The following is a 21,804-nucleotide window of genomic DNA, read 5'->3' on the forward strand; positions in this document are numbered from 1 at the left end:
CCGGCCCCCTTCCCGGGAGGGCTGTGCACTACCCTGCCGGCCCCCTTCCCGGGAGGGCTGTCCACCACCCTGCCGGCCCCCTTCCCGGGAGGGCTGTCCACTACCCTGCCGGCCCCCTTCCCGGGAGGGCTGTCCACTACCCTGCCGGCCCCCTTCCCGGGAGGGCTGTCCACTACCCTGCCGGCCTTTCTGCCGCTGCTCAGCCAAGCGCTGGCCGAGTCCTCCCGCGGAGAGCTAGGCGTAGGCGCCTCCGCTAGCGCTCACCACCGGCGGGTCCTTCTTGGCTCCCGGAAGGGCCTTTTGTCCTGTAGGGCCTCCTGCCTCAGGCTGTGCCCCTGCCAGACCCTCTCAGAACCTGGTACATCCACACCTTCGTCTGCCTTCCTCCAGATCCACCGGTGCCCTTCCGCCGCACCTGGGGTGACCGGCACTTTTAGCAGGTACCTTCTTCCGCCTTGGCCTTGCTCGTCACAGCGGCCAGTGAGGCTGGTAGACGCCCTGGCCAGCTGGCCTGGCAGGGGTACGGCAGAGGCAACTCGGAGCCAAGCGTGGCGCCGATAGAGGCTCTGGGCTTCGTGCCGTGTGCTGGGAGCATGGAGAACAGCAGCAGACAGCTGTTGCAGAAACACTTTTCGCCATGAGTGTGCTAGAAATTACTAAGCAAGCTGGGGAGCCCTGAGAAGTCAAGAAAAGCCCTGGGCAGCCCCTGACAGCAGAGCCCGCCGGGTCGGATGGCTCGTCTCCCGTCTTCCTGAGAAGCACCAGCCATGTCTGCAGGCTCTCGTCATCTAGAGCCTAGGCCGTAGGATGGCTGTGCCGCTTGACCGAAGAGTCCGTTTTTGGGAACGGACGCTTATTTTCCAGTGAGGTCCTTCATCACTGGAGGAAATCAAGGATCCCCTGCTAGAAGGCGCAGAGAGCAAGTGTGTCGGTCTCAGTAGTTCTCAAACCGAGGGCCCCGGCAACAGCTGTTGCTTCCTGTTCTGTGGTCCCAGGGCTAGACATCCTTCTTCTTCTCGATTTCCACTTGGGAGAGAGATGAACCAGTTCACTAATCCTTTCAGTATAGTATGTTCCATCAGGTTGTCTGTAGTTTACTGCAAGCTACATGTTGCTTCAAAAGAAAAAAAAAGTTTAAGTATGCATGGGATGCAATACAGAGGAAAGTGTAAATAGATTATTTTTACTTTAATTTCTGCTAATAGATCTATGCGTGTAATCGTTAAAATCAAGCTTTTCTTGGTTAAACTTGATCTGGTTTTAAAATCGCTGACTGCAGAGCACAGGGCTTTGGTAAAAACAGGTCAGGTCAGTGATTCTCCCCTGTGTTAGGCATGCACACCCTGGTTTCCTGCTGGTGGGGGTGGGGTTGATAAAACACACAGCAGATCTGGGGTCACAGCGCTGGGCCTCACCCAGTTTCTCCTCAGTAGGTCTGGGCTGAGGCCCGAGCATTTGCATTCCTGACGCTCCTGGTCCAGGGACCACACTTTGAGGACCAGTGGATTAGGGAAACGAGTGGTAGGTGAACAAAAGAAGTGCATGTTTTCAAGGAGTGTATTCAGTGATTGATTACCTACTGTGTACTACCATGGTGGCTTAGAAGAGTGGCACCACCACTTTGATCAGAATGTACCGTGCGCTGCCTTTTTATCGTTAAAGCCGTTTCACATGTAAACTATGTAGCTTTCACCACACTGAAGAAGACTGCTCCATTTCTGGGTGAGAGGAAGCATGGAGCCGGCTACATCAGTCTGCTTCCCCTTCGACAACTCCCTGTTTGCCAGACTGTGACAATTTGATTTTAGCCCGAGATGGGCCCTTCTGCCTTTCCACGTGGAAAGGTATCTTGTATCGTTAAGGAACTATCTGTAGCACAAAACAGTGTCTTTAGGTCACCTTCGCCCTCCTTTTTTTTTTTTTAGTAATTGGAAAGTAAGACTATTCTCAAGATATATTAAGTTCTGAGAAGCATTATCTCACTTTGTTCAAGGTGTACAAGATATGGAAGGTGTAAGTTGACTGGAGAGCGGTAATCAATGTGGGTCCACAGTCCGTTTCCAAAACCGGAGGAGCCAATTGTATTTCGATTTTTAAATTATTATTTTAAAGTGGAATGCATTGATTCCATGATATGTACGCTCTGTGGGGGGGCGGCGGCGGTGGCCTGGGGCAGCATCCGTAATCCAAAGCCTGTTGGTGTTTGTACAGGGAAGTGCAAGAAGGTTCACGCTATGTGTCCAAATATTAAACATTAAAAATGACTCTGTTTTTGCTGCTAAATGAGAACTTTTCCGTTTCCGGAAGTTTATGGATCATGGGGCTGGGGACACGGCGTCAGTGTGCCTGTCCTAGGCCGGGCGGTCAGTTAACAAGTATTTGTGAAGCTAGGGAATGTGTAACACTGTGGGAGGGAATCCCAAATGGTTACCACTTCCTTTTAAAGTAAAGCACCCGGAACGAGGCCCTGTGACTTGTCAGATGCAGCAGCCCTTGCCGTTTTGGGAGCTGTGGTGTGCAGGCAGGGAAAGCAGAGCTCGTCGTCTCCTCTGAGCTCACAGATGCTCCCTGACCGCCTTCCGCGGAGCCGCTGCAGGGCACGAGTGCCCCAGACGGCCCTAGAGGCGGGGAGGCAGGGCCGGGCGCCGTGCTCACAGCTGCGCGCCGGTTACCCGCTCAACTGACGCAGGCGCCTAGCAGGTGTGTGCCCGTGGGAAGACCCCCCCCAGGGTGCAGACGGGTAAGCTAAGGCCCAGTGGAGTGCCGAGCACATGTCCTGAGTTCCCAGCGGCTGGCCAGCTGCGGGGCAGGGCCTCCAACCCAGGCCAGCCGGGCTTCCGAGCGCGGGGCCGGCTCCCAGCCCAGAGTCCTCCGGCACACCTGGGCCTGCAGGCGGCCGCTGCTCCCCACGGTGCCCCCGGCAGCAGCCGCAGGTCACCGAGGCGAAGCAGCTCCTCCTGGGACGTCCAGCCAGAGCGTGGCCAGGCTGGGGATTCGCTGCTCCTCTCGGATCAGGACGCCCTTGCTTTGTGTCCGTGTGGTACAGAAATGGAGATGGGGTGGGCAGAGAAACCAAACCAGCTCTTACCCTACATGCTTCTTACTCTCGGGTTGATTGAGGGGTTTTGCTATTAAATAATGCAGATCATGCCTTTAGAACTGGATTAGGTGCAGCTTCGTGCAAGAGAGAAGTGGGGAAATACGCTCACCCCTTCCGTCTTCATAAGCTGAAACACAAACGGATACCGTCCTCAGAGTCTGGGATGGACTCAGCCAGCATTTAAATACGTTCTCGATGATAAAAGCTGTTGCTAAGCATAGTACAACGACAGAAGCTCAGCCTCAGACGAAACAGAGAGGCCTTCCAGGTGTGGTGATGCCTTTTATAGTAACAGTTCAGTGACCCTAAACGTCAGTGCCTTCTGTTTTCCCACCTGGGGACCCAGCCCGCAGCTCGGATGAAAATACCAACCTCTGGGCTGAGTCTGTCCGCTCACCTCCCTCACTGCCCCCCGCCCAATCCGATGCCCTCGTGTCACTGCCTGCCTGATCCCTTCATCTGTACCTGCTGGGACTGCTGCCTGGATCCTATCCCCCCCACCGCCCAGGGCTGAGGTTCTCGTGTACCTGCAGTATGTTCCTAACACACCTGAGTAAGGGAGCAGCTTGTGTGCACGTAGCCTGTGGAAAACCACGTGAGTTTCCTGTGAAAAATAACCCAGAAGCACGGCGCAGAGCACAGCTACTTTATGCGGCTTCATTTTAGTTTAGCTTCTGGAGAACCTTTTCCTTTCAAAACGCTGTCCCTTTCATTGATCGTACGCTGTCGTCAGCTGGCGTACTCATTGCCGGGTCTGAGGAGCTTGGCGATGCATTCAGATCCTCGCTTATTCCACCGAGGGTTTGGGGTGATTTTATCTAAATTGTGAAGAAAAGTGGCTGTCGGCACAGTCTCCTACAGATTTATAATCCCACCGTTCTGTGCCTTTTAAGTTAAAAGCTTCGGCTTTAAATAAACGCTGCTTGAAGCGTTTTTAAAGAATACAGCTGTTTTCTGTCTTCAGAATTAGTCTTTTTTCATGCTCCTTTCTCCTTCCCCGCCCACTTGCTTCAGCACGAGTCCCTCATGTTAAGTCCCCACCCGGCCTCTGCTGCTTTTCCTGGCACTCCCTAGCCTTCGCAAACCCATCAGTGGTTTCTCACTCTCTGGGTGCCGGCGATGTCTTTTTGTCAGTCTTTCTCTCTCTCTCAACCGCTAGAAGAAAAGTGCTCACGTGTAGAAGGTAAAACGTACAGCCTCCCTGCCAGTGCATCCATCCCCCCCCCGCCCCCGACCCCGAGAGCCCTCCCTCTGTGTCCGCTCACAGGCGAGAAGGATGTAAAAGAGCGTGTGTGACAGGCAGCCCTCCTCAGCGTCCAGCGGAGGGTGCACCAGCCCTTCCCTCTTTGCTGGGACTTCTTCAGGGAGATTAAGTGCAGCGTGGTTCTAGAAAAACTAGAACCACTCAGGTTATTATGCAGACGCTGGCTGCTTCTACCAAGGATCCCGGGAAGACTTTTCCTCAAGTCCCACCTTCTTTTGTACCAAAAAAAGAAAAGGAAACAAAAGCTGGAATGTATTACCCAGCCCAGGGGTCATGCCCAAGCACGGTCTGGCGAGTATGTCTGAGGGTGGATATCAGATCTTTTTGTTGTGTGTCTTATACCGTCCCCCCAGAATCCAGCCCGTGGTAGAACGGTGAGGACCCAAAGAGTTAAAGCGCTGAGCCTACTTGATACGCAGCTGTAGATGATTTTGCCTTGAAAAGCAGAGGAGAAAGAAAAGCTCTTTCTGTTGCTGGTCATCGTCAAGGCTGAAGCATGCCACCGTGGGGCTGAGGGTCCAGGGCTTGTCCGGGGAAGCAGCCTACAGGGAGGCCCTAGCACGACACATTTAGCGGGTGGGGAGGGGAAGGGCAGGTCAGCTGCCGGGAGAAGCAGCCACGGGGTGGGTGGCGGCCTCCTGGGAATGATCCCTTCACCACAGAGCGTCAGCATCCAGGTACGTTGCAGGAAATGCCGCTGCTGTTGCAGGAAGGCTTGGTGGGCGAAGCCCCCCGCCCCCCATGCCTGATGACACAAGTGCCGTGAGGGATCTGGTCCCGTGAGAGGAAACGAGAAACACAGGAGTTGTGTGTTCCTACTCAGAGGTGCGCACAAGTTTCTGTCCTCGCGTAGGCACTTCACTGCTCCGCCCGCAGCCAGGCGCTCCTGCCGGGTGGGAGTAGTTCCTCGGGGCACATCCCTAACAGCAGAGGGCTGCCGTCATGGTGCACGCTTGGGAGGACCAGCTCAGGGCGTCAAGCGTGTGCTCAGGCCCAGATGCGTGCATGCGCGTAGACAAGGCAGTTTCACCGTACTAGAGACTTCCTTTCCGGGCCAGCCTGTAACGTTCCCGAGCAGCAGAGAGCAGGCTGCCCAGGGCATCGTCTGGTCCCCATGGCCTGAGAACGTCTCCCTCATGTCCATAGGTCTCCCCGAGAGAGCTTTCTACCCTGAACTTGACCTGCACTGTGAACACACGTGCTTCTCTGATGTAGACTTGGCATTACCACCGCGTGCACCCTAAAAGCCTCTGTGTCTTCGTCTCACTGTGTCTGCAGATACTGAACGGCTGTACTCAGTGGTGTTTGAGGCAGTCTGCGGTCGCTATGGGAAGAAATACAGCTGGGATGTGAAGTCCCTTGTTATGGGTAAGACGGCGTTGGAGGCGGCCCAGATCATCGTAGACACCCTGCAGCTCCCGACGTCCAAGGAGGAGCTGGTGGAAGCCAGCCAGGCGAAGCTGAAGGAGGTGTTCCCCACCGCCGCGCTCATGCCAGGTGCCGCCCTCTGCCATGCTCGCCATCGTGTCTCTCGCCTTAGTAGTGACTCTCACAGACTCATGCGGGGCATGCTAGTGTTGTCCTTTGGTCTTGATAACTTCTTGGAAAATTCTCTTCCTTGTGAGACTCAGAGGGGCTCGAGAGAGAGTTTGGTGGATGCTGTTGTGTGCTGCGATTCAATCTTGTCTTTTTAAAGGCTTCTTAAAAGAATATGCGTTCCTTTCACTGACTCCTGAGGTCCAAAAACATTTGCATTGTGTTTGCATGGGTATTATGTAAAGATTACATTCCTGACAGAAGGCTTTTTCTTTTCACAATCAGATAACACCGACTAAGGTTTCAGCAGCTATGCAAACTTTAACATGTTGGTGATAAGCAAGCACCTAAATCTCCGCAAAGAAGTTTAATTTTTTTTTTTTAAGTTAAAGGCATAATTCTGTTCTGACATGTCTGTTTGTATGGCCTTTATCGCTCTCTTTACTTGTTTTCCTTTGAAAGGGAAGATGATTTTTCTCCCTTGGGGCATGTTAACTGAAGGTTGATCACAACGGAATTGCCTGCTGGTTCTTACTACAAGTGAGAAGGTCAAGAATGTTCTAGATTACAGGGACAAAAAATGCTTAAAAATGAAGTATTATTTTAAGATTTTTCTAGGAGAAAAGGTGAAAACTCTGTCTTTAGAATTCCTGGTGCTAAGGGAGAAAAAGTTTACAGTTATAGCAGTAATTTTGGATTCAAAATTGTATTCATATGAGTCATCATCATTTTTGAAACGTGTTGTTATCTATATTTGTACACATATCCAGAGGGGCAGATTGCGTATTCCCGGGAACCAGAGAATTTTCTGTCAAAGGGCCCTGCTAATACCGCTGCCTGTGTCACACAGAAACCATGTGGACTGTTCTTGGATTACACACACACACACTCCTCACTCACGGGTACAAGCACCGCGATTCACACTCCCTTCATCAGCTGCCTCTGGGCTGTTTGCACACCCAGTAATCCTGACAAACTTTAGTGATGGAAACACATCCGTATGTCACAAGAAACAGCTTAAAATTTACCATCTTATCCATGTTTAGTGTACAGTTCGGTAGTGTTAAGAATGTTGAAGTTGTTGTGTAACCATCACCACTCCATCTCTCAAACTTTTTACATTGCAAAGCTGAAACTCTGTCCCCATTAAACCCTAACTCCCATTCCTCCCCCTCTCCGGCCCCCGGCGCCCACCCTTCTTCTTTCTGTCTCCGTGAATTTGAACTGCTCTAGGTGCCTCATACAGTATTTGTCCTTTTGTGACTAGCTTTTTAAATTTAGCATAATGTCCTCAAGGTTCATCCATGTTGTAGCATGTGATTTTCTCCCTTTGAAGACTGAATCATATTCCACTGTACGGACCACATTTTGTTTATCTCTTCATCTGTCTATAGATAACTCTGTTGCTTCCACCTCTTGGCTGTTGTGAAAACCACTGCTGTGAGCATGTATATACAAATATTTCTTCAAGACCTTGCTTTCATTTCTTTTGGGTATTGTCGCAGAAGTGCGATTATTGGATTATAAGGTAATTCTGTTTTTAGTCTTTTGAAGCTCCACCATGACTGTCTTCTATACTGGCTGTACCATTTTATTCTTCCTCCAACGGCCCACAAGGGTTCCAGTTTCTCCACATTTTCACCAACACTTGTCATTTTTGGCTTTTTGATAGTAGCTGTCCTATTGTGTGTGTAGTGATTCTCTCTTGATTTTGCCTTTCTTTAATGATTAATGACGCGGAGCATTGTTCCATATGTTGTTAGCCGTTTGCATGTCTTCTTTGGAGAAATGTCTATTCAAGTCCTTTGCCCATTTTTTTTTTTTTTTTTTTTTTTTGTGGCACGTGAGCCTCTCACTGTTGTGGCCTCTCCCGTTGTGGAGCACAGGCTCCGGACGTGCAGGCTCAGTGGCCATGGCTCACGGGCCCAGCTGCTCCGCGGCCTGTGGGATCCTCCCGGACCGGGGCACAAACCCGCGTCCCCTGCATCGGCAGGCGGACTCCCAACCAACTGCGCCACCAGGGAAGCCCCCTTTGCCCATTTTTTAATAGAGTTATTTGTTTTTTTCTTGTTGAGTTCTAGGAATTCTTCATAAATTCTGGATGTAAACCACTTATCAGATACATGATTTGCAAATATTTTCTCCCATTTCATAGGTTGCCTTTTCACTCTGTTGACTGTGTCCTTTGATACACAGAACTTTTTAAGGTTGATGTACTCCCATTTGGCTGTTTCTGCTCTTGCCTGTGCCTTTAGTGTCATATCGAAGATACTAAAAAAATCCTGTGTCGGGCTTCCCTGGTGGTGCAGTGGTTGAGAGTCTGCCTCCCGATCCAGGGGACGCACGTTCGTGCCCCGGTCCGGGAGGATCCCACATGCTGCGGAGCGGCTGGGCCCATGAGCCATGGTCACTGAGCATGCGCGTCCGGAGCCTGTGCTCCGCTACGGGAGAGGCCACAACAGTGAGAGGCCTGCATACTGCAAAAAAAAAAAAAAATCCTGTGTCATAATGCTTTTTCCCCATGTTTTCTTTCAGTAATTTTATAGTTTTAGCTCTTACCTTTAGGTTTTTAATCCATTTTGAGTTAATTTTTGTGTATGCTATAAAGTAAGAGTTCAGCTTTTTTCCTTGCACGTGGATATCCACTTTCCCCAACACAAGTTTGTTGAAGAGACCGTCCTTTCCCCATTTTTGAGTGGTCTTGGTAGTCTTGTTGAAGCTCATTTGGCCATATGTGTGAGGAGTTCTTTCTGGGCTCTCTATTCTATCCCATTGGTCTATATGTCTGTGTTTGTGCTAGCACCACACTGTTTTGATTACTGTACCTTTTTTTTTTTTTTGCGGTACGCGGGCCTCTCACTGTTGTGGCCTCTCCCGTTGCGGAGCACAGGCTCCGGACGCGCAGGCTCGGCGGCCATGGCTCACGGGCCCAGCCGCTCCGCGGCATGTGGGATCTTCCCGGACCGGGGCACGAACCCGTGTCCCCTGCATCGGCAGGTGGACTCTCAACCACTGCGCCACCAGGGAAGCCCTGATTACTGTACCTTTGTAATGTGTTGTGAAATCAGGTAGTGTGAGATTGTCCAACTTTGTTCTTGTTTTCCAAGATTGTTATGGCGCTTCAGGTTCCATTGAGAGTCCATATAAATGTTAGGATGGATTTCTGTATTTCTACAAAAATTGCTTTTGGAGTTTTGATATGGATGGCTCTGAATCTGTAGATCGCTTTGGGAAGTATGGACATTATAACAGTATCAAATCTTCCAGTCCATGAACATGGGATGTCTTTCCATTTATGTGTGTCTTCTTTATTTGTGTCGTATTTATTTGTTTCTTCCAGCAGTGTTTTGTTGTTTCAGTGTACAAGTCTTTCACCTTCTTGGTTAACTTTTATTTCTCTTTGATGCTATTGTAAATGGAAGCATTAAAATTTTCTTTTCAGGCTGTTCATTGTTAGTGTATAGAAATGCAACTGATTTTTGCATGTTGATTTTTGTATCCTGCAATGTTGCTGAATTTGTTTATTAGTTCTAACAGTTTTGTGTATGTGTGTGGAATCTTTTCTACGTATAAGAGCATGTCATGTGTGAACAGATAACTTCACTTCTTCCTTTCCAACGTGGATGCCTTTTATTTCTTGCCTGATTTCCTCTGGCTAGGACTTGCAGTGCTGTGTTGAATAAAAGTGACAAAAGAAAGCATGTTTTTCATGTTCCTGATCCCAGGGGAAAAGCTTTCAGCCTTTTCACATCGAGTAATGATGTTGCTGTGGGCTTTTCATATATGGCCTTTATTATGTTGAGGTAGTTTTCTTTTATTCTTAGTTTAAGTGTTTATATCATGAAAGGGTGCTGAGTTTTGTCAAATGCTCTCTCTGCATCAGTTGAGATGACCATGTGGTTTTTTGTCCTTCATTTTGTTAATATGGTACGTCACATTGATTTTCGTATGTTGAACCATCCTTGTGTTCCCCCTTGGTCATCACGTATAATCCTTTTAATGTGCTATTTAAATAAGTTTGCTAGTATTTTGCTGAGTATATTTGTATCAATTTCTTATAGTTTCTTTGTTTGGCTTTGGTACTAAGGTAATGCTGGCCTCATAGAATGAGCTTGGGAGTATATCGTCTTCTTTAGTTGTGGAGAAGAGTTTGAGGAGTATTGGTATTAATTCTTTAAAATTTGGTAGAATTCTCCAGTGAATCCATTTGGTCCTCTTTTCTTTGTTGGGGGGTTTCTCATTACTGAATTAATCTCCTTAATAGTTAGAGGTTTGAACAGACTTTCTCTTTCTTTTTGCTTTGATCTTGATAGGTTGTATATCTTTATCTATTTCTTCTAGGTTATCCAGTGTTTGCGTACAATTTTTCATATTATTCTCCTTTAATCCTTTTTATTTTTGTGGCATTGGTTTTAATGTCCCATCTTTCATTTCTGATTGTAGTTATCAGTCCTGTTTTTTTTTTTTTTTTCTTGGTTAACCCAGCTAAGGATTTGTCTAGACAGTTCATATTTGACCTGGAGTCTCTTTCATGGTTTAACATACAAAGCGCCTGTGATGTTTTAGAAATGTAAATACCGTTTTTCTTCCTCATCCACCCAAGCCTTTCAGGTGGTTTTCCTTCTAGAATTTTTGTCCTATATTCTCAGATTTACTTGAGATATGTTATACTACAATTCCAAGAAAATATTATGGCTCATTCAGCTAGTCTGGCTGTTTGGCTGGATTGCCAACAAGTCTATATTATGGAATCTGCTTGGTGATCCAGTCATTGTAGTGTCCTCATTTGTCTCTCCCAGTGACTAGGTATGAGTTAAGTAGGGTGCTAATCGTAGGTAGCAACAGAAGAGAACTGAATCCAGACACCTCCACCGTAGAAGTGAGGTAGGAGCTGGTTCTTCAAAGACAGTTTAGTCCTACAGAACTCACTAACCCCATTCACTGTGATGACTCTTCTTTCTGTGCTACTCCTTCACCTCTTCTAGACAAGAGGGGTAGAGGACCTCTTTATTTACTGATTGATCAAGGTCATGAATCTGGCTTTTTAGCCTAAGAATTTTTGTGTATACTTAAACTTTTACTAGCCTCACAGCTGAGAGTGAGGACTTACCAGTGGTTCTAAAGTGTCTCCTTGAAAACATGAGGTCGTTCGCACACACGTAACTGGGAGGTGAGCTAAGCATGAGAAGATGACAAGAGTATAAAGAAAAGCCCAAGAACGCACCAGACAGGAGACATGTAAAATCGTGCTGGGGTGCTGGGTTAGACCAGGGACGGAGGTCAGAAGGTGCCACTGGACGTTCTGAGTGGGTTAGGATGACAAGCAGTATTTGGTAATTATACGCACCCCAAAGGGGAAGAAGAACAGGAGGAAAAGGCAGGATGGGCTGTGGAGCCGAAGGAAGGGCCGTGTGGAAACCTAAGGAAGCACCTTTCCTTAGAGCTTCTGTTCTGTAACATGTTAGTCACAAAAACAGTAAGGACAGAGATCAAGTTTTCTACCCAAAAAGACGTGCTTTGCCCCCTAGTTTCCACCCCTACTGCATTCCTCCCATCCCCTCTTTTATCTGAGCCAAACCTGAATTCCACCGGAAAGGTGACCTCCTGGGGAGACCAGGGTGTGGTGACTATAACTAGAAAAAGTCACCACTGCCCTCTTTCTAGGTCTAGGTTTTCATCTTGTTCACTTACCGCTTTGTTACCATCACGCAGCTGTGGATGATAGCATAACCCTTGACTTTCATTTCTTTTCTTTCTGAAGGTATTTTCTGGTGGGGCATTTTAGGTTGTGGAAGGCATCTTGAGCTCATTAGAAAAGAAGTCTGTCTGTAGGGACGGTCTATTATGAATTCAGTATCCTTCATTTTGAGAAAGAAACTCTCAGTTCAGGGTGAGAGCTGTGGCCCCAGCAGGTCCTTAGCAAGGAAGGCCTGGCGGGTTGCCAGGGGAAGCAGGCCCTGAGTATGATGCAGGCATGTCTGCCTGGGCGGTTTGCCAGGGGAAGCAGGCCCTGAGTATGATGCAGGCATGTCTGCCTGGCGGGTTGCCAGGGGCAGCAGGCCCTGATTATGATGCAGGCATGTCTGCCTGGCGGGTTGCCAGGGGAAGCAGGCCCTGAGTATGATGCAGGCATGTCTGCCTGGGTGGGTTGCCAGGGGAAGCAGGCCCTGATTATGATGCAGGCATGTCTGCCTGGCGGGTTGCCAGGGGAAGCAGGCCCTGAGTATGATGCAGGCATGTCTGCCTGGGCGGTTTGCCAGGGGAAGCAGGCCCTGATTATGATGCAGGCATGTCTGCCTGGCGGGTTGCCAGGGGAAGCAGGCCCTGAGTATGATGCAGGCATGTCTGCCTGGGCGGGTTGCCAGGGGAAGCAGGCCCTGATTATGATGCAGGCATGTCTGCCTGGGCCGGGCACCAGGGGAAGCAGGCCCTGATTATGATGCAGGTGTGCCCTCCTTGGGCCAGGCACCAGGCAATTAGCCCCTGATAGTGACGTGGGTGTGTCCTTGCCTGGATCCAGCCACTTGGAGGGTAGGGCTGGCCCGTGGGGCTTGAAGGCCAGGCACAAGTGACTTGGTTACCTTCCTGTCAGCAGCCTAATGACGGAATGCTGTGGATGCCTCTCCTTGAAGTGGGTCATGAATGATCTAGGAGGGAGATACTTTTGACCAGTATGTTCTGTAGGCATTTACCACATGCCTTACTGATGAAATATAGGGTGAAGGTCAGAGAAAGTTCTAATTATTTTCTGGGAAGAGACATCTTCTGAATCGTGGCACAACTTTTTGATGAGAAGTATTGAAATGTATGTGGCCTAATGTAAGCAAAACTTTTGCCATGGGACGTAAGGAAACCTTTTAAACAGGGTCCCCATGAAGGATGCTGGTACCTCCGTTGTGTTTTGAAGCACATTTCTTCAGTCATGGATTCTTTGAGATGGATGAAATGATGTATTTTGGCATAATTCAGCGAGAGTAACTGGTGTAGAAGGCCAGTCATAAAGTTGGTGCCTCTTCTGGTGTGAAACCCCCCGGAAGGTTCTCCTGTTGGCCTGGCTCTCTACTTTTCCTGCTCGTTTTCATGGGCTGGGATGGGGGGATTTCCCACGGAAGAGCCCAGGGCGTGGCATCTGGGCCAGTGGACAGGAGGGGGACAAGGCCGAGCCCAGGAGCGATGGCCCACGCGCTGCCCGTCCCACGGGCCCCTCGGAGGTGCCAGCCCCCCGCCACACCGCGCTCCCTCGGGTTTTTCTCTCCCCTCCTGCTCTGGAGGTCACCCAGCAGAAGAGCGGAAGTGCACGCTGATCCCCGGCCCCCTGGGCAGCCGAGGCTGTGGTGCCCAGGCCTCTGCGGCTTGGGCACGGCCGGTCCCCGCTCTCCCATCATCGGAGCCTCCCTGTGCTCTGCAGACCAGGTCACCTCGGGAAACCAGGAACTCGGCCGTGTCCACCGTGGAGTGCGCCCCCCCCGACATAAGCTGGAGAGCGGCACACGTGGGGACTCCCTGGGCAGGAGGGTGGGCCTTGCCGGGGCACAGCAGGTACCTGTGCTCTTCTCTCGGAGCGCCCCTGATGACCACAGCCTGGCCGCGAAGTGGACACCGCTCTCCGTGGTGTGGGCCCCAGTCCCACTTCTACCCAAGCCCGTTGCTTCATTGCCAGCCTGCTTTGGCCTGGGTAATTATGTGTCTCCACCCCCGCACCCCCCGCCTTTTGCTTCTCTCTTCTACTTTATTCTTCGTGTGTCTTATGCCCTTAGTCCCCCATGACTATTAGCAGACATTATCGGCTCCTGCCGCCCCACTCTCTGAACACACGGTCCACCGTCCTGGCAAGAAGGCACTCATTTCCTTAGGGTCATCCTGTAATTTTCCTCTTCCTTTACTCAGTCCTGAAGGGCATCTGGGGCTGGGTGGCTGCTCATGGGCACATTAAAGAAAGGTGTGTATAATCAGCTTAGGATACATGCATATCCATTTAAGTGGAAATCTACAGTAACATAGTTTTACATCAAAAAGAGAAATTCAGAAAAGAGTGGTGGAAGGGGAGTGGAGGAAAATAAAGCAGAATGTTCTCGGGGCGGTGGCAGCTTTGTGCTGGGGACGGGGGCTTGAACTTTGGGGAAACTGCAGAGAGCAGGCGAGGTAGAGGCGGCTCGAAGCTGAGCCTTTTACTGATGTGCTTGAGCAATAGGCAAGGACTTCGGCTCGACTAGGTCTTTAGCCTTGAGCTAAGCTGCCTGCTGCTTGTAGACCCAGTGGGAGTTTGGAAGAGACGCTGTGCCAGAGGGAAGCCTGTGCGGCGTGGGGGTCCTCTGGGCTCACGGCACGCGATGACGGCAGCGGGGGACGGTTAGCTGGGAGGGGGGCTTGACCTAAGGCGGAGTCGGAAGGTCTCAGTGGACCGCAGCCCCACGCGAGGTGACAGCGCGACGTGGACCTGGCAAAAACCAACGTTCACCTGACAAACCAGCACTGGAACTGAAGTTTCAAGAGTCATTATTACTTAGGCACCGAAGCTGTGGAATTGCAAACATAAAAAGAATCCAGCAGACAGCACATACAGAGAGAAGGTGTGAGTCTCAGGTTACGCCTAGCTTTTCTCATCATGAAATCAATCACAACAGCAGTGAAAGGAGAATATTGAGCATGGACGTGGTAACAAACCACAATCACGATGCCACGCTCCTTCAAAATCATTTGCTGGTCAGTAATGCCAGTAACAGACCTTTACAATTCTGATTCCCCCTGTCCTGTAGAGTACTGACTTATTTGATGATGTACATGGACGTTACTCCTTTTTCCTGGTTTAAATGTTCTGGCGTTCAAAGACTGCCAGGTGCCTGAATTGTCACTAAATTATAACAGAGACATCCTAGACTAAGCCACAAGATATATGTCTTGTCTTCCTGCAATTCTAGCTATTACTTAACTGTGGGTATAAAGGTTTTTCTCAAATGAACGAGCTGCAGTTTGTTTTTAAATGTGTGGGGGTTCCCCTGTGGATTTTTAAATACTTGGGAGGAAGAGATCATGGATAAAAGAAGTCCTTACTGAAAGACCTCTCAATTCAGTGGAGAGAAAATGGGTAGATAGATGGCCATGATGGTTTAGTCACGGGCGTTGGCAGCTGAGGAGAGTGGTTTCCAACCGCTTGGACAGGCTCTGGGTGTCTGAGGAGCAGGTGCTGACTGCACAGGTGCGGACTCAGGGGGTGGGTGGCACCTGTGTGGGGTGAGGAGTGACCTGTCGTCCCAGTGAACACGGCCAGGTTCCAGGGGGCCGCCTGGCTTGCCCCGCATCCCACAGCTTCCCCATAGACGACCCACCCAACAGTGGGGACGCAGTGTGTGCACAGACAGTATGGGTACACTTGAACCTTGGACAACACCTGTAATTTATAGTCGGCCCTCCGTGTCTGCACTTCCTCCTCACCTGCCGAGTCAACCCACCACGGCCCGTGTAGCGCTGTAGTGTTTACTGTTGAAACACGTCCACCTGTACGTGGACCCGCGCAGTTCAAACCCCTCTTGTTCAGTGGTCAGCTGTATACTAGTCTATTTATTTTCAATCTTGGAAGATCTGCTCCCAGCATTATTTCGGGGATGCAGTGCACAACAGACAAAATATTTCAGCTGCGGCTTGCTTTTCAAGAAATATTGTATTTTTTAAAGAATGGAAAGCAATTACTCATAATAGCCAAAAACTTGAAGCTACCCAAGTATTCACTGATGGATGACCGGATAAATAATATGTCTTATATTCCTACAGTGGAATATTATTCAGCCTTAAGAAGGGAGGAAATTCTGACACAGGCTACAACACGGGTGAACCTTAAGGACATTGTGCTCGCAGGGAAAGAAGCCAGACAGAAGAGACAAATACTGTGTTATTTCAGTGACAGGAGTCAGCTGCAGTGGTCAGAGTCACAGAGACAGAAGGTGGTGTGAAGGTTACCGGGGCGGGGCGGGGGAGAAGCAGTGTTCACTGGGGACAGAGTTTCTGTCTGGGGAGGTGAGAGAGTTCTCCAGATGGCTGGTGGTGACCACTGCACAACAAGGTGAAGCTCCTGAATGCCACTGGCTGTGCACTTAAAAATGCACAAGATGGTAAACTTCATGATATTTTACCACAATAAAAAAAATTCCGGGCTTCCCTGGTGGCGCAGTGGTTGAGAGGCCGCCTGCCGATGCAGGGGACGTGGGTTCGTGCCCCGGTCTGGGAAGATCCCACATGCCACGGAGCGGCTGGGCCCGTGAGCCATGGTCGCTGAGCCTGCGCGTCCGAAGCCTGTGCTCCGCAACGGGAGAGGCCACGACAGTGAGAGGCGCGCCTATCGCAAAAAAAAAAAAAAAAAAAAGAAAAAAAAATTTCGTTTCTGTTTTTAAATACCAGAAGCTGTTCACGGATTACGAAGTTGTATTTTGTTAAAGTTCCTGGACAGGCGAGGTAGAAAATGGTGGTAATTGCATGCTGTACAAAGGATTTTTCCGTAAATGTCACAGCTGTGCCTGTCTCCTCTCCCCCAAACCGAGTCACACAGCCACTAGGGGAAGGGCCTTGCTTCCGTGCCCCCCTGAGCACACACTCAGTGGGACCTTAGTCCCAGTGTCATGGCATGTTGAGTGGGGCTCCAGCACCTCACCACAGAGTCCTCCTCTGAGAGATACCCATGGAAAGGAGGGGACCCTCACTAGGGGCTTGCTGCAGCCTTCCAGGCGCTGGTGCCTTCGGCATGTCTGCAGCAGCCTAGACAGGAACACAGGGAAAGACTTTCTGTTTCCTTACCAGACCATTCCCGAGGACATAGGCGATAACACCGAGAATTTTATATTTGAGGACTTCCCTGTTGGCACGGTGGTTAAGAAGCTGCCTGCCGATGCAGGGGCCACGGGTTTAAGCCCTGGTCCAGGAAGATCCCACATGTCGCGAAGCAACTAAGCCCGTGCGCCACAACTGCTGAGCCTGCGCTCTAGAGCCTGCAAGCCACAACTACTGAGCCCGTGAGCCACGACTACTGAAACCCGCACGCCTAGAGCCCATGCTCCGTCCGCAACAAGAGAAGCCACTACAATGAGAGGCCCACGCGCTGCAGCAAAGAGTAGCCCCCTGCTCGACACAAGTAGAGGAAGCCCACACACAGCAACAAAGACCCAACACAGCCAAAATAAATTAATTAATTTAAAAAAAAAAGAATTTTATATTTGAGATAATGCCCAGAAAAAACAACATGCACAGAAACTCTGGCCACAGTGTTGAAACTTCTGCAGAATGGCAGCAAGGAAAAAATAGTTGACAGTGGAAAATGATCTCAGCTGACTGTCCTGGTCCCCACAAAATTGGGCTGATCACTTTCAGATTAGTTTGATAGCCACAGTAATGCACTCCGCTGCTTTCGTCTCTATTGGACGCATCAGGTGAAGGAAATCAATCCATTTTTGATGCGAATTGCTTAGAAGGCACCCACCTTTCTTTCCATCATCTCCTGTTTGTGTAGGAATTGAAAACTGAACATGCTTCCTATATCTTTATATCATCTGCAGTTTTTATACTCGTTCTGTGAAGTAGGCAGGATTGCTCTTACTCATATTTTATAGGTGAGGATGCAGATTTGGAGAAGTAAACTGAAGAGTGAGGAATCTGACCCCTGGACTTCTAGGCCATTCCTACACTGCCCTGACTGAGAACATTGCATACGGCACTGCCTATGATGACCGGCATCCCTGGTCTCCACCCACCAGAGCCAGGAGCCCCCCCTCCCCCAGTTGCGACAACCAAACAGTGTCTCTGGACTTGGCCAGATGCCCCGGGGGGCGGGGGTCAAAATTGTCTCTGCTGGGGAACCACTGCCCTAAATACAGTGGTAGACTGGGAAGGCATCGTGTCAGGTCCCTCTTAGTGTGTTATGGGGCGGATGGAAATTTCAGGCTCCTGGGCCTTGCTCGTCTTGGAAGGCGACCCTTCACTTGAGTTGTCATTGCCTTTGATGGGCCTGTTCTCCAAATCCTGCCCTGGGAAGGAGGGTGGAATGTCTGGTTGTCCCCCCCATCCTCCCATACTTAGGTAAGGATCCTAATTAGAATCCACCCTGGAAAGGGCGACCCTCAGGGTGAGTCAGCAGGACCTTGTCTCCCCTATCTGCCCTGGAATGTGAACTCATGCCCTGTGATCATGCCTTTCCAAAGCGCTCCTTAGGAATCCACAGTGACATTAAAATCCGGACATTGCTAAAGGTCTCCTGTAAGGAGGGAGAGGTGTCAAGATGCCCCCTCTGAGAACCTGCTCCTGTAGCTCCCAGCACCCTCGCACCTCCTGGCTGTTGATCCCAGCGGAGTGACCTGGTCTCTGGGTCTGAGGTGGCAGCTGGAGGTTCCTGGAGCCTCTTCCCACTGATGTCGAGAACAGCTGCTAGGCTTCTCTTCCCGTGTGTGTGTGTGTGTGTGTGTGTGTGTGTGTGTGTCCGTCCTTTTCCTTTCTTGAGCTCTGCCCTTGATTGCTAACAATTGCTGAAACATTGCCAGCACACGTTCATGTTTATAGTCATGAATTATGTAGTCTTTTCAGAATCAAGGCCCCAGCTTCTAGTTTCCACCACCAGTGCTGCTACCTTGGGTCCTTGGGGCCACAGTTTCTGTGGCTGCCGTAACAAATGACTGCAAACTTGGTGGCCTAGAACAACAGAGGTTTATGCTCTCACAGTTCTGGAGGCCACAAGTCTGAGATCAGGGTGTGGGCAGGCTGCACTCTTTCCGGAGACTCCAGGGGAAGATCCTTCCCGCCTCTTCCAGCTTCCGGGGGCTCCAGGCATCCCTGGGCTTTTGGCCGCCTCCCTCCCATCTCTGCCTCCATCTTCACGTGGCTTCTTCTCTGTGTCTGTGTCTCTCCTCTTCTAAGGACACCAGTTGCCATGACCTGAACGTTTGTCATCCCCCCTCACCCCCAAGTTCATAATATATGAAACCCTAACCACCACCCCCCACCCCGCCCCAGTGTGATTGTATCAGGAGGTGGCCCCTTTGAGAGGTGATTAGGTCATGAGGGTGGAGCACAATGAATGGGGTTAGTGCCCTTATGAAAGAGACCCCAGAGAGCTCCCTCACCCTTTGCACCATGTGGGGACACAGGGCGTACACAGTCGTCTGTGAACCAGGAAGAGGGCCCCCTCAGCAGACACTGAATCTGCTAGAACCTTGATCTAAATTCCAGCCCACAGAACTGTGAGAAATCAATTTCTGTTGTTTATAAAGCATCCAGCCTGTGGTGTTTTACTATAACAGCAGGAAGAGAGTTAAGACACCAGTCATTGGACTTAGGGCTCACCGTAAATCCGTGATGATCTCATTCTGGAGGTCCTTCATCACATCTGCAGAGACCCTTGTCCCAAATAAGTTCACGTTCAGAAGCACCAGGGCTTAGGACTCGGACATATCTTTGGGGGGCCACCGTTTGACCCACTGCCCTTGGTGGCATCCCTGTGACCTGTAACACTGTGGTGTTGGGCTGCTCACCTTTCAGGCAGGGGCACAGTCAGCGTCTAGGAGAGGTGGTCTGCCTACGCCCTTACACATGCGAGTCGGGGTGAGGAGGGGCCGAGCCTTGTCTGAGGAACGCACGTGTGGAGGTCTAGGCTGAGCAGAGCCCTGCACAGTGCACCCGTGCCAGGACGGTGTGGGTGTCTGTTCCCCTGCCACGTGACTGGGCGCTTGCATCAGCTGAGCCCCCGGGCTGACATCGTGACATGACCCTCACCTTCCTGTGCATCCCTGCAGAGGTCTAGACTCAGCAGCCGCTCTGTGTTTCCTGAAACACACGGTGTGTCTGTTGCTATGCGGTATCATCTGCCCCTGGGTCCTGTTCACTCCCTCCGGGAGTGAGCCCTCGCTGGGTTCAGGGTGAAGTGTTACAAATGATGCCTGAGCTAGTTAGAGGTTTCATGGATATACCCACTCAACGCTTGAATTCCACGGCACCGCCTGGAAGAACTCATGTCCGCTATCTTTTCTGCATTTTTCCGTTTTCAAATCCATTTTCGTGGCAGCCTCTGTGTCCTTTCTCACCAATCTTAGGTCTCTAGGATGAAGTCAAACGGAAACATTCTTCTATCAGGATCCCTGATGCTCCTGATTTCTTATTTCTTCCCCTGTAGGTCAATCCTGTGAGTGTGGCTTCTTTGTAGCAAGAGCTGTCTGTCTTCCTGCCCTGCCCTGAAACCGACTTAAGCACACCAAGGCTACAAGCTGTTGAGTGGATTTCATTTATGTACCTAATGAACCAGCTTCTCCACAGGACAGAACTCCTTTCACATTTTCAGTCTTTTACTTCTCAGAGTGACTGAATGAGAAAAAGTTGGTGTACAGTATTTAAAGGATACAGAAGTGTTTCAGGTTTGTGTGTGTGTGTGTGTGTGTGTGTGTGTGTGTGTGTTTTTCAAACCCAAACAGAATAGGCCTAATTTTTTAGAAGATTATTTCCCTGATTTAAAAACAAAAATTTTTTGTTCACTTAAAAAATAAATGAGTGAATGAATGAATGATACAGAATTTCTGAAGGAGTCAGGCAATAGTGTATCAGGACGTTCGAGTGATTCATTACTGACTGTAACCTGAAGTGTGATGTAATGGTGGTGACCATGGCTAACATCTGTTGGGACCTTACCTTCCTGTGTGTGCTTTTACGTGCAGGCCCCTTTACAGGCATTCCTTCACAACTCCACCACCGGGAACATTAATCATTGCTGTGTGACAGTGGACAAAACTGAGCCACACACAGTGGTTGAGAGTCCACCTGCCGATGCAGGGGACACGGGTTCGGGCCCCGGTCCGGGAAGATCCTGCATGCCGTGGAGCGGCTGGGCCCATGAGCCATGGCTGCTGAGCCTGCGCGTCCGGAGCCTGTGCTCCACAACAGGAAAGGCCACAACACTGAGAGGCCCGCGTACCGGAAAAAAAAAAAAAAAATGTTGAGTACTCACTCCAATATAGGCTTATTGGTGTGTACTTATTTATGTATAGTACTCTGCTGTTACATTAGGTACATTATGAAATGTTCACAGAACTAGAAATGTTAGAAGGATAAGCTAAAATGAGATAAAATATATTTAAATTTTTAAAATCAGTAGCACCAGAGAACTTTTCCAGCAAAGTTTTCTTTTTCCAGTAGGTTTTAGAGAAAGCATCTGTTTAAATATGCTCCATTATTTTTTAATATGTTGGTTTACTATTGTGTGATACAATTTGAATATTTTGTTTTAAATTCAAATCACGTTGATACTCAACTTTAATCACCGTATCCAGACAGAGGTGATTATTGGATGTCTGTTTGTTTATAGGCATTCTTTCATCCATCTTAATTCATCCGTTAAGTAAAGGGTTTTTTTACTGAAATTTAACCGGTAAGTGTAATTCTCCATGCTGTTAATCAGTGCTTGTTGCAAACAATCTTGAATGCTGTGGTTTTTTCATGTTTTCACATGATAGATTCACACCCCATAGAAACCCTTCACGTAGAATACTTTCACACTGGTTGGAAATTCCTTTCAGTGTGAAATTAAGCATATGTGTTCAGAAGTCATACAGGTGTGTAGTTTTCTTGTGTGACTTTTGTCCGGCTTTGGTATCAGGAAAGTGCTGGCCTCATAAAATGAGTTGGGAAGCGAGCGTTCCCTCCAATTTCTTGCGGATTCTTTATTTCTTCTTTCTTTCTGAGATGCTTGCTAAATTCACCAGTGAGGCCATCCAGTCCTAGATTTGGGAAGGTTCTTGACTACAGATTCAATTTCTTTAATAGACCTAGGGCTAGTTAGGTTATTAGCATCTTCTTGAGTGAGCTTTCTAGCTTTCAAAGAACAGGTCCATTTTATCTAAGTTAGCAAATTTACTGACATGAAGTTGCTTGTCATATTTTGTGT

The 21,804-nt window shown here is 49.4% G+C and overlaps 1 protein-coding gene across 1 annotated transcript in view; it reads left to right on the forward strand.

Moving 5' to 3' along the window:
• The window catches only part of PUDP (pseudouridine 5'-phosphatase), a 71,815-nt gene that overhangs the window by 27,707 nt on the left and 22,304 nt on the right, over positions 1-21,804 (forward strand). Inside the window, exon 2 of the mRNA XM_060138070.1 lies at positions 5,643-5,861. Within this exon, the coding sequence (XP_059994053.1) occupies positions 5,643-5,861 (219 nt within the window). The remainder of the gene's footprint in view (positions 1-5,642; positions 5,862-21,804) is intronic.

The sequence above is a fragment of the Lagenorhynchus albirostris genome, chromosome X (genome assembly GCF_949774975.1).
Source record: "Lagenorhynchus albirostris chromosome X, mLagAlb1.1, whole genome shotgun sequence".
NCBI lineage: Eukaryota > Metazoa > Chordata > Mammalia > Artiodactyla > Delphinidae > Lagenorhynchus > Lagenorhynchus albirostris.